General features: G+C 43.2%; 1 protein-coding gene across 1 annotated transcript in view; it reads right to left on the reverse strand.

Moving 5' to 3' along the window:
* Positions 1-7,885: 7,885 nt before the first annotated feature.
* Positions 7,886-16,032, reverse strand: part of LOC138109580 (mucin-22-like) — a 53,894-nt gene continuing 45,747 nt past the window's right edge. The window contains exons 13-14 of the mRNA XM_069013242.1: positions 10,856-10,918; positions 7,886-9,625 (exon numbers count right to left, since the gene is read on the reverse strand). Coding sequence (XP_068869343.1) covers positions 10,860-10,918 — 59 coding nt within the window. The 3' untranslated portion in view covers positions 7,886-9,625; positions 10,856-10,859. The remainder of the gene's footprint in view (positions 9,626-10,855; positions 10,919-16,032) is intronic.

Consider the following 16,032-nt stretch of genomic DNA (forward strand, 5'->3'; position numbering starts at 1 on the left):
GCATTTGCAATCAGAACACCAAATTTCTTGCTGCTTGAGGAGGAAGAAAAGAAAAAGATGGTTACTTTGTTACACTGACATTTCTAGTCTCTCTGGATTAAAAGAGAGACATGTGCTGCAAGTTGTCCAATACAAAAAGCTCTGCTTCCTTTTGTAAATGAACTTTTTAACAGGTATTTTTAGGATAGAATTCTTTAGTTCTCTATTGCAAGTTTATAGATTTCATAGGTTGTGTGCTGAGCATTTACTTCTTCCAACAGATCCAAACCACTGCTTTGATTTTGTTTGCTTGTTTTACACCTGCCCCAGAAGTTTTCAGTATTTCTCTAGCAATTTGCTATGGTGTGCTGGAGATTGCAAGTCAGCTTAGCTAAAACCAATTTTGATTAATGTGGGAGATGAAAGCAAATGGCATGGGAGTGGTGGTTGGGGCATTGATGCTCTGAGGTGGCAAGAGGCAGTTTGGGGGCTGATGTAACAAGTTTGATTGCCAAATATTTCTGGTAAGGCACCTGCTGTCATGTAGCTTCAGGTAAGCCACAAAAACATGGAGGGGTGAACAATTAAAAAGTTAAATTACATTTAAATTAAAAAAACCAAAAATAAAACAGGGTGGGTTAACATTATCCCACTATTAGCCTGGATGACTGGCCCTTGCAGCTTCCCTTGGTTTCTATTTCACTTGCAGGACTTCAGGCTTGAAAGGTGTTTCCCTGGACATGAAACCTGCACAGCAAAACAGGAGTCACCTTTGGATGGCAGCTGTCCCTGTCCCCACCACAGGCACCTGTCATGCCTTGGCAACGTGATGAACTTTCAGTCTTGTTTTTTCCCTTGGTAACGTGAGAATAAGGTCACTCATTTTCTCTTACAAAACACAGACTCTAAATACTCATGTGCTCTATTGGAAAGAGTTCTCTGAAAGCCATGAGATTATTTGATCCATAGTAGGGTTTCTTCTTCCCTGAACACAACCTTGAATACTTAAAATTCTTCAGTAGTTGTGGTCATTAACTTTTCCTTATTTCGCTCTACCAGGTATGTTGTTTAAACTCTACACTAATTCCTGCTGCTTCCAACACACAGGGGCAAAATAACTAATTTAATATGTCAGACACAGCTATGGAAAATAGAAACCATATGTGCCTAATGACTGAGGCTCAGCTGAAGTTAGTGCATTGTCTTTGTGCTGCAGCTGAATCCTAATGATTCTGTTCCTAAAACTGGTACAGTAAACCAGCACATTAGGTGTCCTCATTTAATGAGGAGGGAAATAAAAAAAGTCTGGAATATTTTAAACCAAGCATTTCTGGATCTAGAAGTCACCTCCACTCTGCAATCAATGGCAAGGCTCAGAAAGCTGCAGTTTTTTCAGACAAGTTTTTTCCAAGTGCAAGAAAGCAAGGCTCTTTATCTCCCCATCAGACCCACGCATCTGCCTTGCAGTCCCTCAGAGACAGCTACAATCTTATCAGATCACCTGGTGCACTCCAGGAAAATAGAGGGCGACACACTTTAATTTCATTCCCCAAGACGATGCACAGGTACATAAATTCACACCCGCTTGCCCCAGGGATTCAGGACCCCACTGACTTTTTCAGTGTCAGGATTCCTCCTCCTTATACTTTAATTTATGACCTGTGTGGAGGTAGAAAACTGAGTGTGTGCACAAAGCACCATCACAGCTGACCCAGCCCTGCTGTGTTGAAGAGGGCAGTATTTAACAAAGCCACGTGGAGGAAGGCTGGGATGTGTTTTCCAGACTACAGATGGCACAGGGATGACTTCTGTGGAAGTTCCTCCAAGGAGTATGTGGGGCACACCTCACCAAGGGGACAATCCCCAAACAGCTCATTCCATTATTGATCTGTAGGCACAGGAGAATTGGTTTTTTTTGGAGCTTTGAAAGCCCAGAAAGCAGAGATGCAGCATATTGGCATTCTTCATTTATCAAAAGCCACCCCTTACCTTTGCTCTCAAGACATTGCATGAAGCAGCAGGCTGGCCCCTCCCCACCTGCCCAACTCCTGTTTATGCTTCTCATTCCACATTCTTCCATCACCTTCACTGTGTTGCGGTCCTGTGCATGCTACTGCTTCAGGCCAGCAAAGTTTCAAAGAACCGCTAAAATGCTGTCTAAAAGAAGTCTAAAAATTATGAGCTGTGAGGAACTGTTTGAAGGGGCAAGCATCACTCTGGATTGCATCATGTACAGGTTTTGAAGCTGGGCACTGGGAACAGGGAGTTGGGTACCCACCTTGAACACCAATCTTAAAATGGAGTTTTGAACCGTATGTTTTTAGGTAAAGAGCTTGATGCTGGCTGTGTGGAGGGGGCTCTTCTCAGTGTGCAGACACCTTCATGGCTGTGTGAGGGCAGCAGGCACAGCCTGGAGAGGGGTGGATGTTTTGTCCTTTGTAACACTGTGGTTTTTTAGAAGAGGCCTGCCTGAGGGAGCAGATGAAAGCAGCACCTCTCCAAAGGGAAGGAACGCGGCAACAGGACAGTAACAATTTTCCCCCTCACTGAGACCCATCATCATCCCGTGCCAAGCACTAGGAACTGAAATGTACTGAACTACTGCACAGACCCCCAGCAAACCCCTCCTCCCACTGCTCAGCCTTCCTGCTCCTAAGCTGGCAGCCAAGCTTGGGCAACTGAAGGGGACCCAAATATGTCCAGGTTTTTGGAGGATGGAAGATGCCCCAAAGCCTCCATCCTCTGCCAAGAGAAGCATTTAGGAGGGTGCAAAGCAGACCCAACAATAAGAAACCTACCTGGGAGAGAGGGAGGGTGAGATGGGAGGCAAAATCTTCCCAGTTAATACACAGTAGTGGCACCTGAAAGAAATTATTGGGGTGATGGGGAACACAAGTGCCTCAGGGCCAGCTTCCCTGTGGAGTGGGCCCCTGGTGTCTCTCCCAGCCCCTTGGCCATGCACAGTCTGGCACAGGTGTGTGACAGCTTGCCATGGCTCCTAAAAGCACCTGGCTTAAGCAGCATGAAAGTGCAATCTGGTTCATATCCTGGCCCCTTTGATCTCCATCTTCCAGAGGTTTAGGCCAGGCCCTTCATGCCGAGCACTGAGCAGAACTAAAACTATAGTGCAGTAGGATTAAGTCTTTTCTATCCCTCTCTGCAATGAATGCCCACAGGTTTGGGGATGTGAGGAAGCGACCTAGGGAGAGTGTGGTAAGCAAGCCCAGCAAGCCTGGGGCTGATAAGGGGTTTGTACCCAGTAGGTGCTTTTCCTCCCATCCTGCCTCCTGCTCCCCATTCCATAAGCAGGGGCTCTGACTGAGGGGGGGGGGGCATTTAGACATTTCTGTAACTCACCTTCGGGATTTCACCTGCAACTCCAATCATCCCCGATCGTCAGCAGAGCAGCTGCTGCTCTCTGCTCTTTCCATCAGGTGCGTGCTCCACTGAGGTCAGCTGCTAAATCCCAAGGGAAAAGTCTCCCTCCGATTACTTTTTTTCTAGTAGCAGCTCTTTGTTGAGCTTCCTAGTACCGAGTCTTCTTTGGAAATGCGCACGTGGGATTTGTGAAAACAGGACTGAAAGATTCCGAGTGTGACCAGCTTGGCTGGCATGGGACAGCTGCAGCCTGACCTGCAGCACACAGCACTTACCATACTCTGAGGGCTGAAGGTCTGAGGTGGTTTTCTCTCTCACATGCAGCTTTTCTTTGGATGATGTGGCAGCAGAGTTCAGCTCTGGCTCTGAACTCCCCAAGCTATGTGGATTTAGTTTGGTATGCTCTTCCTCACCCTTCCTTCCTCACTTTGCCAGCTAAATTCAGACAAGGTGCTTGTATGCATAAGAGTTGTCAGAAGAACAACTTACAAGTACAGGAGCTAGAAAAGTCTTGAAGTATGAAGCTGGCAGCCCCCGAAGACCTGCAGGGACAATCCAATCCATCTGGTACTCCAGGGTGCAGAGCAAACAGACTTTTGACTAGTTCATAACCGCAGCATATGCAAAAGGCTCAATTATTGCTTCTTAAAAAGCCCAAATTATCTCCTGGAGTTGGAGACTGACAGCCACACAGTCTCCACAGCGTTATGCACGACTGAATTTTTGCTGGCTTATTCTCTGCTGTTCTGTACTGCCTCTAATTGCATTGCATTTTAACTGTTTAGCATTGTCAGAACTTCAGCCCCGGGGGCAGCGGAGGTGGTGAGAGCTCAATACATCAAATTACTACCCAAAGAGCAAGCAGACAAAAAGCAGAGCGGGGAGGGAGGGAAACAGACAAATGAGCCACATTCATTAGAAAAACAGCAGCCCTGACCAGGGAAGTGTCCTACTGATGACATGAGAAAGGTGAAAGTTGTTAATAATAATAAAGAACACAGTAACACAGTTGCTTTTCTATCAGAAAGCACCAAATCTGGAGAAAATAAATGCTCTGTGGAAAGCAGAGATGGAAACCGATGAAATGCTCCTTGCCCACATAGCACTACCTTTCTTCCCAGTTTTATTTAGCGTGGTTTTTTGTGGTATTGAGTTCTGTAGCTGCACTGTTTAGTGCTGCTCCTTTGAGTGCCATGATGTGGCCCCAAAAGCTGACATTGCTGCTACAGAAGCCCCTCCATGCAAGGCAGTGAGGCAGTTTCCCACAGGCAGGTTTGTGTTTCACTCTTGACCAGCCAGAGGTCCTGATTGCTGCTCCTCTCTTTGGAATTTTGCCACCCACGCAGGTCCTGAAGTGCATCAGAACTCTTGATGAGGCTACCCTATTGAGGCACCTCAGTAGCTTTGACCTCAAATAACAGACTAAGCTCTATGCAGCTTAACACCTTTAAATTACAGGACATTGTTCCAGGGAACAGGCCCAGCACAGCGCAGCGGCCACAATGTGACAGCCGCGGAACGAAGGGGTTACCTGTGGATGCCTGAAGAACAGCCCCAGAGCTGCCCACCATGGCACAGGGTCCCCAGGACCCAGCAGGACCTGCTGGGTGTCCCTTGTAGGCCACCACCAGGCTACTTGTGGGTCTTTGTCTTGCCTACCTGCAAAGCCATGGGGGGAGAAGATCACAGAATGATTTGGCTTGGAAGGGACCTTTAAGGTCTTGTCCAGCCCTCAAGATGAAGCAAAGACAGAGGCACATCCACAGGCACGGCCAGCACAGCCAGCAATAAACATGTTTGTGGTAGCAGAGAGGTTTCTGTCCTTGTTCCAGTGCAGCCTGATAGGGAAGTGCCTCTACTGTGGCTCTCCACCCAGGGAACATGCAGAGTGGATGTGAGGGAGCTGAGAAGATCCTTCAGCTGTCTATGCTGAAAATTTTGAGGGTATTGACATTTCATGTCAGCTGCACTCACCAGGGTTAATTAAAGTCTGTGTTTTATAGATTGTCCTTGGCCATAAACGGAAAAGCTGCCTCAACTGGAAATCAATAGAGCAATCTTTAAGCTCTTTTATTTTATTACATATAGGGTTCTAATTGGAAAAAATTGAGGGCCGTAATTAATGGTGCCAGAGAGGTCCTGAGATGTATGTTCAAAGCGTCCTGAGGAGAGTGCTTTGCTGCAGGCAGCGTGCTGGAGATGCCCAGCATGCCGGGGCACAGCATTGAGGCCAGGCTCACTCAGCGCTGGTGAGTGAGCTCCCAGGAGCACTGCAGAAATCCAACAGCAAATCAATAGCCAGCACTCTGCCCAGAAATTGAGGGGACGGCTGTGAAGGCAGTGCTGTCACCACAGGGCACTGCAGAAAAGCCATATCTGCTGGCTGCTGACAACCAAGGAGTGTCACAGATGCTGCCAATGGCCTCCCTGTCCCGAGCCAGTGAGACTGATGTGCTTTATGCCTTTCTCTAAGTCTACTGTGCACTGGTATGCAGTGAAATGGTTCACCCCTCTTCAGTGGGGTGGAGTCATTCCAAAACCACAGGTGCCTTTGGGGCTTATGGAAGGTGAAGTATCCTGACAGGGCTACTGCTTTCCCTTGCAACAGCCTTGCTGGCAGGCCATACAACTTTCCCACAACAAACAGGCCAAGGAATATTTTTCATTTAAACAACTTTCTGAGCAGTGCCTGTGAAATAATTCTGTCCACAAACAATGGAGTGTCAAGGATCAGAATCATTCCTGTGATCCAATAAGCAGAATAAACCCCAGAAGACTGGCCCATTCACAAGCAGCCAACATGAGGCCCTCGGCCAAACGTGTGAGAATAAAATGTAAGTACTTAGAAGGCTAATAAGCTGCTTGTGCTTGAAAAGCATTTCATGCCTACCTCTTCAGCATTTACCTTTTAGAAATAATTATTTTCAACTTTTCTATGTTGTTTTTCTCATTTCTAGACCTTTTCCCTGTAAATAATGACAAAAGCATTTTTCTGTCTGTGAGTCAGATAAGTTACTTGATACAGCATCTTAGGGTAGAAAGCCAATAGTCAATAGACTGTGCCACATGGGGTTTTTTGTTTGGTTGGTTCTTTTCCTTCAGTGCCCACTTGTCTTGTTTAGAGCTGGGTCCGAAATCCCAGCATGCTGCAACTGGTCACTCCCAAAATATTGCAAAGCTTTTTACTGAGCAGGGTTAGACTCTGGGAAGAGCCCAGGGAAACTTTTCTGTGCTTGAAAACAGTGACTTGGCTTTCCCAAGTTGAGCCTGAGATAAGCAGTGCTGAAAACACTTTCTCCTGGCAAAACTGAGCCCTGCACACTTTGCTGGCAGTGATTAATGATACCCCAAAGTCTTTGCCACCCAAATACGTTCTTTAGTCTTGGATTGTAACATGTAGATCAGAATTATATACTCGACCTACAAACTTGTTCAACAAGTAACTCACGAGCTGAACTAATTTGTAAGCAGATCCAGTTCAATTACATTTCTGTGGGCATGTTCATTCCACAGTGAAGTGGATGTCATTTACTGCTTTAGCAAATTAGGACACAGAAGCTGAAGAACACAAAATTTAAATAGGACTGTCCACAGAGGATTTAACCAAACTTTAGTGAAAAGACTTTTACAAATATAGATCCATTTTCCTGGTATTCTCATACAGACGAAACTCACAGTGGAGGACCAACTTTAACTTTTGGGGGCTTTTTTTGCCATACTAGTGGCTAGAAAAACTGTAGTGGCTCTTTTAGACATGTATTACAGTGGAGCTGTTGAGCCAGACAACCTGAATTGATTTTTCATTTCTTTTTCATCTACCTGATCCATTGCATGTAACTTCTTTAAATACTGAGCTCTCTCTGCAGACAGTTCATCACTTCCCATTAAAGCCAATTCCAGCACCTCCAGCCCTGCAGAAGTGCCCCAAATATTCTTTCAAATCCTTTCTGTGCTTTACAGATATCCTTCAAGCAAATCTGTCTTCTCTCCTTCATACCAACATTAATTCCCTTGTGATTTTTAACAAGCATGGAAGTTCATATGTCTCCCTTTACTACAAGTTTTGTAATTTCAGGGGTTAAGAGGATCTCAGGCTCTTATTTCCGCTCTCCACTAAACTCACCTCTTTTACTTGATACACACTCAGCACAAGTCAGTCCCTTTGAGAGATGTTTCCCAGCCTTCTGATGAGTTGGTTGTCTGCCGTGCCCCTTATCATGAAGGGCCCAAACACCTTCCCTGTTTTGGTGTTTTTCACTTTTCCAGCATCAGGATTTGCAGAGGCCTGCTCTCTCCCCATCACTGATTGTAATGAGGAGGAGTTTCCACTTGCCACCTCCAGCATGCCTTCTGCAAGGTTTCATGGCGCTCCTGCCACCACCATGCCCAGAATATCTAATGCCTGCTCTCCAGGCTTGTCAGAAAGGGTCCAGCTCATTCTGTGATACAGGAATGTGGAGTAATGGACAATAGTTGTGCTAGACACGGGTAACGGATTACATTTCTGCAAACAGAAAAGGATAGCTACTTAATAAAGATAATACATTTTAATAGGCAGTACATTTTTTTTTTCTTGACGCAACATGGTATTTTCTGAAAGTATTTTGCACAAAAACACAAACAGGTATTTCACAATCTTTCTCTGCTTTTTTCTACTGTCCTTTCACTGTACAACATACCACAAAATATCTTGGGTTTTTAATCAACATGAAAATCCACAGTGACTGCTTTTTTTTTGAAGGAAACTTCATCAATCAGGAACCAGAATAGTTGTAGATGCCAACTAGCATATTTCAGATGGCCTGACCTTTCCAAAGTAGGCATCCAAGACTCCTCTGCTCCTGAAGAACACAAGTGATCCAGGAATACCTGAATGAACCACGTAAGTTCAGCTGAAGCATGGACACTTGTTTGTTCCCCATCTTTGATCAAGCTTCATCAAAAGTCTTCCATGGTGCCACTAAGACAGAAGATTGTCAGATCCAACAAAGTGGAAGTAAGAGCAATGGCCAAGCACAGGGAAAAAAACACTTTTCAGATTTGTCTATAGACATGAACTAATAAATCTGCTCAGTCTCTTACCATAATGCTGGGCAAGTTTTAATATTTCAGAGAAGGAAATTGGAGAGAGAAGTTCCTCAAAAGTGTTGCATCAATAGGTAACAAAACTTAGATGATCATCCTGGATCGTGGTCCTACACTTAGACCAACAGTTGTCTTCTTTCAATTTTCAATTTAAAAAAAAGTAATTCTTGGAATGCTACCAGTCAGTGGATTGAGACTGAGCAGATGCTCACAGTAATACAACTTTCAAACATTTATAGTTCTAGAAAGGTAGGGTACATGCAGATAGAAGCACTACTTGATATTTTGGAACTGCCAGCTCTGTACAAATTAAGAGCTACTGTAACTAGCACTTGAAACACTCTCTAAACTTCCAGAGTTATTCAATAACCCACAGGAATCCAATGCATTACTCAGAACACAGGGACGAAGGTTCATCTGTGAAATTGCTTCCCTTGCTGATTCCCACTGTGTGCCCCAGGCTATATGGGAGTCATATTTGTAGCACACATAATGCAATTAGCCAAGGAACAGGTGAAAACCAACTATTGCCTGCTACATTACAAGGATTATATTCAGTAATTTACAGAATTTAAAAGAGCCTCAGTGCAAGGTATATTCCTCCCTTCACAGAAAACAAGCACACACTTCAGCATCTCAGCCGGGCATCCCACCCTGTAAACATTTGTGACAAGCAAAGCATGTGCTACAGTGAGGAGTCTCATGGAAAACACTGAATTAATTTTCATAGTGGCTGTTTGCCCAGTCCTGTTTCAAGGGTCAGGCCCTGTTTGTATTCTGCTACATACAATTAAAAGATCCCTAGCTACCATAAGTTCAACAAAGTATACTGACATATTCCTTCCTCTGTGTGCAGAAAACATTTTTAGTAGCTACTATGCAAACATCACCTAATTTTTACATTATCTTCACCCTTCTTCTTTTTACATTCTCTTCAACCTGTTTCCCTGCTTTTACTATATGTGAAAATAATAAATATATATGATATACCAGTAATTAAGCCATCAAAAAATTACATGTCTTTCCAGAAGGGAAAGGAGATGCTTGAGATTTAGAAGTCAAAACCTGGTCATTAACACAAGTGCCCTGATGGTAAAAAGCTTCAGCTGCTCCACATTTCCCATTGAAATGCAACTTTGGTGGGATGTTCCTGGATATCGTGATAAAACAGGCTGCTTCACATCTGAAATGACAAGAGTATCTCAGGATTATTATTCCAGGTAAGGTTGTTCAGGAACATAAGAGCAAGCTAAAATGGAAGACACAGAATAAATCCAATATGGGTTAGACAATAAGGATTAAATTCATTGTCCAGGCCATTGTCTTGCATCCACACATACTGAACCACCTCTGGGTTTTCAATAATGTAGGCAAAACTGCGTTCTGCTGCTCTAATTCAAGGAACAAAGGAGGTAATTTTGTCCTTTTTATTGGCATCAGGAAAGCTCGGTCTCTGCATGCTAGAGGAAATGAGAATAGGTCAAAACCATCAAAGATGTTCCTCACATCTCTGGTCAGCCAGGTATTTCTCAGTGGAGGGTGATGGGACCCATTCTAGAGGGGCTTCATCCTACAGTGCTGGTGGGAGGCTGGGCTTTGCCAGAGCCTCTGTTGGGTCCATCCCACACATGCTGGGACACCCAGCTCCTCAGAGCATCCTTCTCCCCTACCTCCTGCTCTACCCTGGTCACATAGGACCCTTCCCACAGCTGCTTCCTTCTCCCTCAGCAAAGGACCACAGCTCTCCACAAGCGACAGAAGCAGCTCCATGGGAAGTGGATATTGTGGTGCCTGAGAAAGCTTCATACATGAAGGACAATGCAGTGCCCACATCAAAACCTGGGTTTCAGAGGTGCTCTGATGCTCTCTGCCCTCTCACACATAAAAATAGCATCCAGCACTTGCTGTGTATGTTAACCACCAAGGATTTCAAGAGGTAATAAACTACCTCAATCAAAGTGCTGGCTTTTTTCATGAAGTGAAAAAGATTCCGATTTTTCATGGAAAAAAAAAGGAGCAAAAAATTTCTGGGTACCAAATATTTTTTTTTAATAGGTATCTGCCTTTAAAAATCTATTCTTTCTCACACAAACAGAAAGAAAATTCACTCAGGGATTTACATCCAGGAAATGCTGAACAGTTAAAGTCACATGCTCTTGCCTATATAGGTCTGTCTCTGGAGCTGGAAGCTTCTTCAGTTTGCCTGTGAATCTGGTCACGATGGTGTGCTCAAGCTGAGCTTTCTTTAAGACATTTTTCCTTGAGGCTGCTGCCAACTTAAGTCATTGCTCTTTTTGGTTTGCATTTTTAACCCTTTTTTTTAGTTATGTGGCACAATACTGAGACTAAAAAGTATTAAAGGGACTGACAATCACTAATGTTATGGGATGGAAAACAAAGGCTATGAACTTACATATTTATTGCTGAGATGTGAAGAGTTGCCGAGTTTTATTCTTCCCATGAGATGAGTGCTCTCCTAAGAAACAGAAAATATATTTGCATCAGATAAACATGGAAAGACAAAAGGACCAATGAGTCTAGCAGGAACACATCACTGACCACTGTACAAACCAGCCAGTCTCCTTGTCAGATTTACTTAATGCCAAAAATTGTTCACACGATAGATTTTTAGTACTCTTCCTAGTTTATCGATTATCTCCCCTGTGATTTGCTCAAAAATGGTGGGTTACTACCACAATGTATTTTCCAAGGTTGAAGAGGAATAAGACTTTAATTAATTTATAGCTATGATTAGAACATTGAACTATAAAAATAAGAAGATAGAACTATAAAATTAATTTTTGCCAGTAACACTGACATCAGCTCAGTTCCTCCAAAGCAGAAGGATGAATATTTAAGAACTTCACACAGTTCTCAATCCTCCTTCCCTGGAGAAGCAGAGGCACTACCAGCAGTTACAGGCAGGCAAATAAGAATCCAGATGAGGACGTGTTTACAGATGTCCCGTTTCCAAGGGCATGACTCAGGAATGGCAGTGGAATTACTTTGTGTCAGAGATTTGTACATGGAGATGAACAGGGAGTGGCATTCACAGACTGTCCAGAGCCACATGGAGATAGGCATGAGGGTGGGAAAACCCAAATGCCTCCAGGAAACTGCCTTCTGCCTCCCTGCTCACCTGCAGGAGACAATTTAATTCCTCATGCACACATGAGAGGCAAGGAAGTGATGTATTACATTCCAGGAGAAGTGAATATGTGTTAAAAAGCTACAAATGATCAAGGGCCTGGGGTTGCAAATTGTAATACAAGTTAGGATTATAGAAAAATTCACTGATTAGGCATTTAAATGATTAGCAGCCAAATTAAATAGTTGCACTCCTGAAGAGAATGGAAAAGACTTATCAATAGTTTTCCAACAGCTTTTCTTCACAGCAAAAAAGGCTCTTTAATTTAGTCCAGCTTTTTGGAGATGAGTACAAGACTTGGTATCTGCTAAAAACTGTTCAACAATAATGTGCTGGAATTGTGTTCACTTCCCAAGGGTTCAATTTTGGAAAAAAATATTTTAAAGTAATTTTGAAGTGTTGCTAAGATAGAGCTTCAGAAGTTCTGATCATGTCACATTTCAGGTAGAGAAAAGGGAATCACAGGTTTCTTCTAGGAAAAAAACTGAAACATCTTAACAAGGCATATTTTTTGTTAGATAAAAATCTTGTTTTGAAAAGCTAAAATAAAGTGAACCAGTTCAAATATTGCACAGTTTTATACTAACAAAGGAATGATATTTTCAAGAACGCTCATTTCTTTTTTAGTTCTTTTCCCCTTCTGCATGTCTCTACTTTCCTTGCTTAATATGTAGAAATAGAAGATTAAATAGAGAATGAAAGAGAGAAGTTGGCAAAACTATTTAAAAAAGAAGGCGATGGAGAAATTAATTGTGAAATATATTACCATGCAGAAGATACTCAATAGTGGTAATAAATATCAGTACTTTTCTATCAATTCCACTCTCAGCTGTTTTTTCTGCAGACAGATTCACATGGAAGCACCCCAGGAGAATAACATGTCTAAGGGCAGGCTCCAGAGTCAACGTAGCTCCCTGATTACATCCCATTTATGCCACTAGACCTTGGATCAGAGTATGAAATGGGCAAGCAGCGTTGGCTGCAGAAGGCAGAGTGTTTGAGTGGTACCTGCCCACAGCGGTAGCCAGGCCAGGGAGGGTGACTCTGCCTTTCTGCACACCCTGAGACTGCAGCACACAGACACTCACGCCCTATCCAGATTTCCTGGTGCTACACACTTTATCTCTGGAACAGTGAACAGTGTCCCCTATAATATCAATGTCTGGTGAGGAATGGATGCAGGCAGGGATGCTCTATGTTGCTTTGCACTTCCAAGAGGGCAGGAGCCTGCAAGACTTGTGAAACGAAACCAAGTTATGGCTGCTCCATGGTTGCAAATATGCCTGAAGATATTTTTGTCCTAAGGTCTGTGATCATTAGTGCCAGCCAACAATTCAGTGACGATGAGACAATGATTATACACTGGAGAAGAAGTGGTCACAGATGCTCTCTGTTCAAGAGATAAAAGGGTAATGGATGGGTTTAGATACAGGGCTGCAGTATGCCCGGAGACTGCACAGAGACGTGTCCAGATCAGTTTGGGAGTTCAATGGTTCAGCAGTTTGATGTTCTGCTAAATATCCAGATGCAACTCAAAGAGCAAACCAAGAAGAACATTCAGACTAGGTGCAAGTAAGAAGACATTTATATTGATCTCAAAACAGCCTTAACTGACACAAACAGGTTCCAAGACTGAAAAAAACCCAAACTTGCCCCCAAACCATCACCCACCAAAACAAATGGGTTAAACCTTGCTTCCCATAAAGGAAATGAAAACTAAATACTTGTGTTCAGTAGCTTGTTAGAACAGACGGCATTTTAATAGATTGAAGAAATTATTTCATACTGAAGTTTTTGGTGACTGAGAAAATAGAGGGTGCACTGGAGGTGCTCAACCAGTCCAGATAGATTACCTGGATCCTTTGAAGGCTGTCACAGAATCATAGAATTGTTAAGTTTGGAAAAGACCTTTAAGATCAAGTCCAACCATCAACCCAGCAACATCACCATGTTCACCACTAAACCATGTCCTCAAGTGCCACATCTACACATTTTTGAACACTTCCAGGAATGATGACTCTGTCACTGCCCTAGACAGCCTGTTTCAACAACATCCCTTTTTGTGAAGAATTTTTCCCTAATATCTAATCTAAACTACCTTGGTGCAACTTGAGGCCATCATTGAAAGAGAAAGGGTGCAGTTCCACAAAATATACCAACAAGAGCAAAATTGCTGCACAACATCGTCAGTGAAAAACTGGGATTTTATTTATTCTGAATTATGCATTTAGAGAAAGATGATACACAAACTCTAGTTTTGTGCAGCAGGAGATGGAAGGTATCAGGAGAAACCTGAACTGTCAGCTGCTCACTATATAGGTATTCAGCATCTTGAATAAAGGTATTGGTTGGTGTTCTGATATTCTGATCCAATTTGATGGATAGTATGGCAATAACTTTCTGATAATGGGTTGAAAATTCACTGTACATTTGTCCACCTTGAAAAGTAAGTGTGCAGCCTCAGAAAAATGGGAGATGAAGGGAACTGGAAGAAAGTATTTGGTGCATTTAAAGTGCTACCAACTGCACAGCTGCAAGTGCTACGTGACCCCCTTTACCTGTGGTCCTGCCTTGTGACACCTCTCCTGATGGAGGAGGAGTTGTGGGCTCAGATAGGTTGGCAGAGGGCAGTGAGAAGCCAACCTCACATATATCACGCACTTCTACAAAAACTGAAAGAAATGATGCACAGTTTGAGAAAGAGGCCTTAGGCAGAATATTTGGAAAATGAAGTCAGATACTGATGTGGAAGTTTTAGCTGACATGCAAAGCCTCACATTACACCTTTTATTCTCCCTCTCATACTCCAGTGTTGCATCTGTTTGTTGATTTTTGTCTGAAATTGGATTGCAAAAACAAAGACATAGGCATCATGAGGTCTCTAACTATTACTGTCATATAACAGACAGATCTCTAGTCAAACTATCAGGTTCATTGCTGCAGGAGGCTGCAGATATCACAGCAAACCAGACAAATTTGTGGAATTAATAGCCACTGAAATCTGTGAAACACCAAGGATACAAAGTCTGATTCAGGATGTCTCCAAGCCACGGACTGCTGAAAGACTATGGTGGAGGACAGGCTATTGGAGTCCTTTCCTGTTTGTCACGCTTCCTTTCACACCTCATGTGATCCACCCTCAGTGACAGGATTTGAGGCTACATAGATCCAAGGTCCGAGCAGGTACAGCTGGCTCAGATGATGGTTTCTTAGCCTCAGTACTAAAGGAGTCAGTGCTGCAGCAACCACTACAATACAGCACAGGTCTTTCATACACACAGCCTCCATGTGGCTACCCTTTGAACACTTCTGCTAGAGCCTTGGTCACTGATCCACCCAAAGAAATTGGCAGCGTAAGCACTGGGCCTGATCCGATACACCCTGCACACATTCTCCTCTAAAACAAGGCCGTGGTTCAAAAGGATAAAGATAAGGAAGACATAAAAGAAAAAAAAAACAACTTTTGTACTCATAAATCCTCATCCTTCAACATACTTGTTTTGAGTTCATGGAAGGTAGACTGAGTACATGGATACTGAGGGCTGTTCCAAGCTGAAAGATAGCCAGGAAAGAAATAGTGCTGCAGTGAAAATGCAGGGTTTTATTCCTAATTAAAATTTCACTTGTGCAGTATTTGTTTTGATTTTTCCCTCACAAATATATCCATTTCTAACTATTAATGTTGCATCCTGATGCCCATGTACCTGAATAAGTAATGGGTACAATCAACTGAAATTACAGATTACAATAAGGTCAGTTTTGAAGCTCTGAAACAAACATTTCTTTGTCTCACCATTGTGGAAGGATATTGGATTAATCTCACTACAACTGGCCCTCTTCCCCTGCCCCTCCACATTTGATTCAGAATCTGAATATAGTATTCAGAATACACACGCACTGCAGAACATCATGACATAAAAGAGAGTACAGACTGAGTACTATGAGTACAGAAAGCCTTTGACCTGGGTAAAGCCCTCTGACATTACTGGGAAAGCTGGAAGAAAAAGGATGTAAAAACAGTCTTTCACATAAAAAATAGGTTGTACCGCATCTCAAATTACATTGTCTGTAAGAAAGAAATTAATTGTGCTGTTATTTCACTGTAATATCTGCTGCTGAGAAATTGCTGGTAAGTGGCACTCAGGTTTGGAGCAAAGAATTAAAGCAAGCTTTCCATAAAATCTGATTGCAGAAGCCTATCTTTTATAAAAGTATAAAACTACCTCTGCAGACACAGGGAAAAAAATGTCTGTTTTTACCATGCTGAAATAAAAGAAAGAGGGGTGTATTACAGATGCTGGAGAACAGCATTAACTGGGAACCAGTAGCTAGGTTTGATGTGGGCCAGTGGGTCCAGCACCTGCAATGTACTGCAGCTCCCCTGCCACACACTTCACCATTTCCCTGCAAACTGCTCCTCGCTATGGCTAGCACGACAGAAG

The sequence above is a fragment of the Aphelocoma coerulescens genome, chromosome 4 (assembly GCF_041296385.1).
Source record: "Aphelocoma coerulescens isolate FSJ_1873_10779 chromosome 4, UR_Acoe_1.0, whole genome shotgun sequence".
In the NCBI taxonomy this organism is placed as follows: Eukaryota; Metazoa; Chordata; class Aves; order Passeriformes; family Corvidae; genus Aphelocoma; species Aphelocoma coerulescens.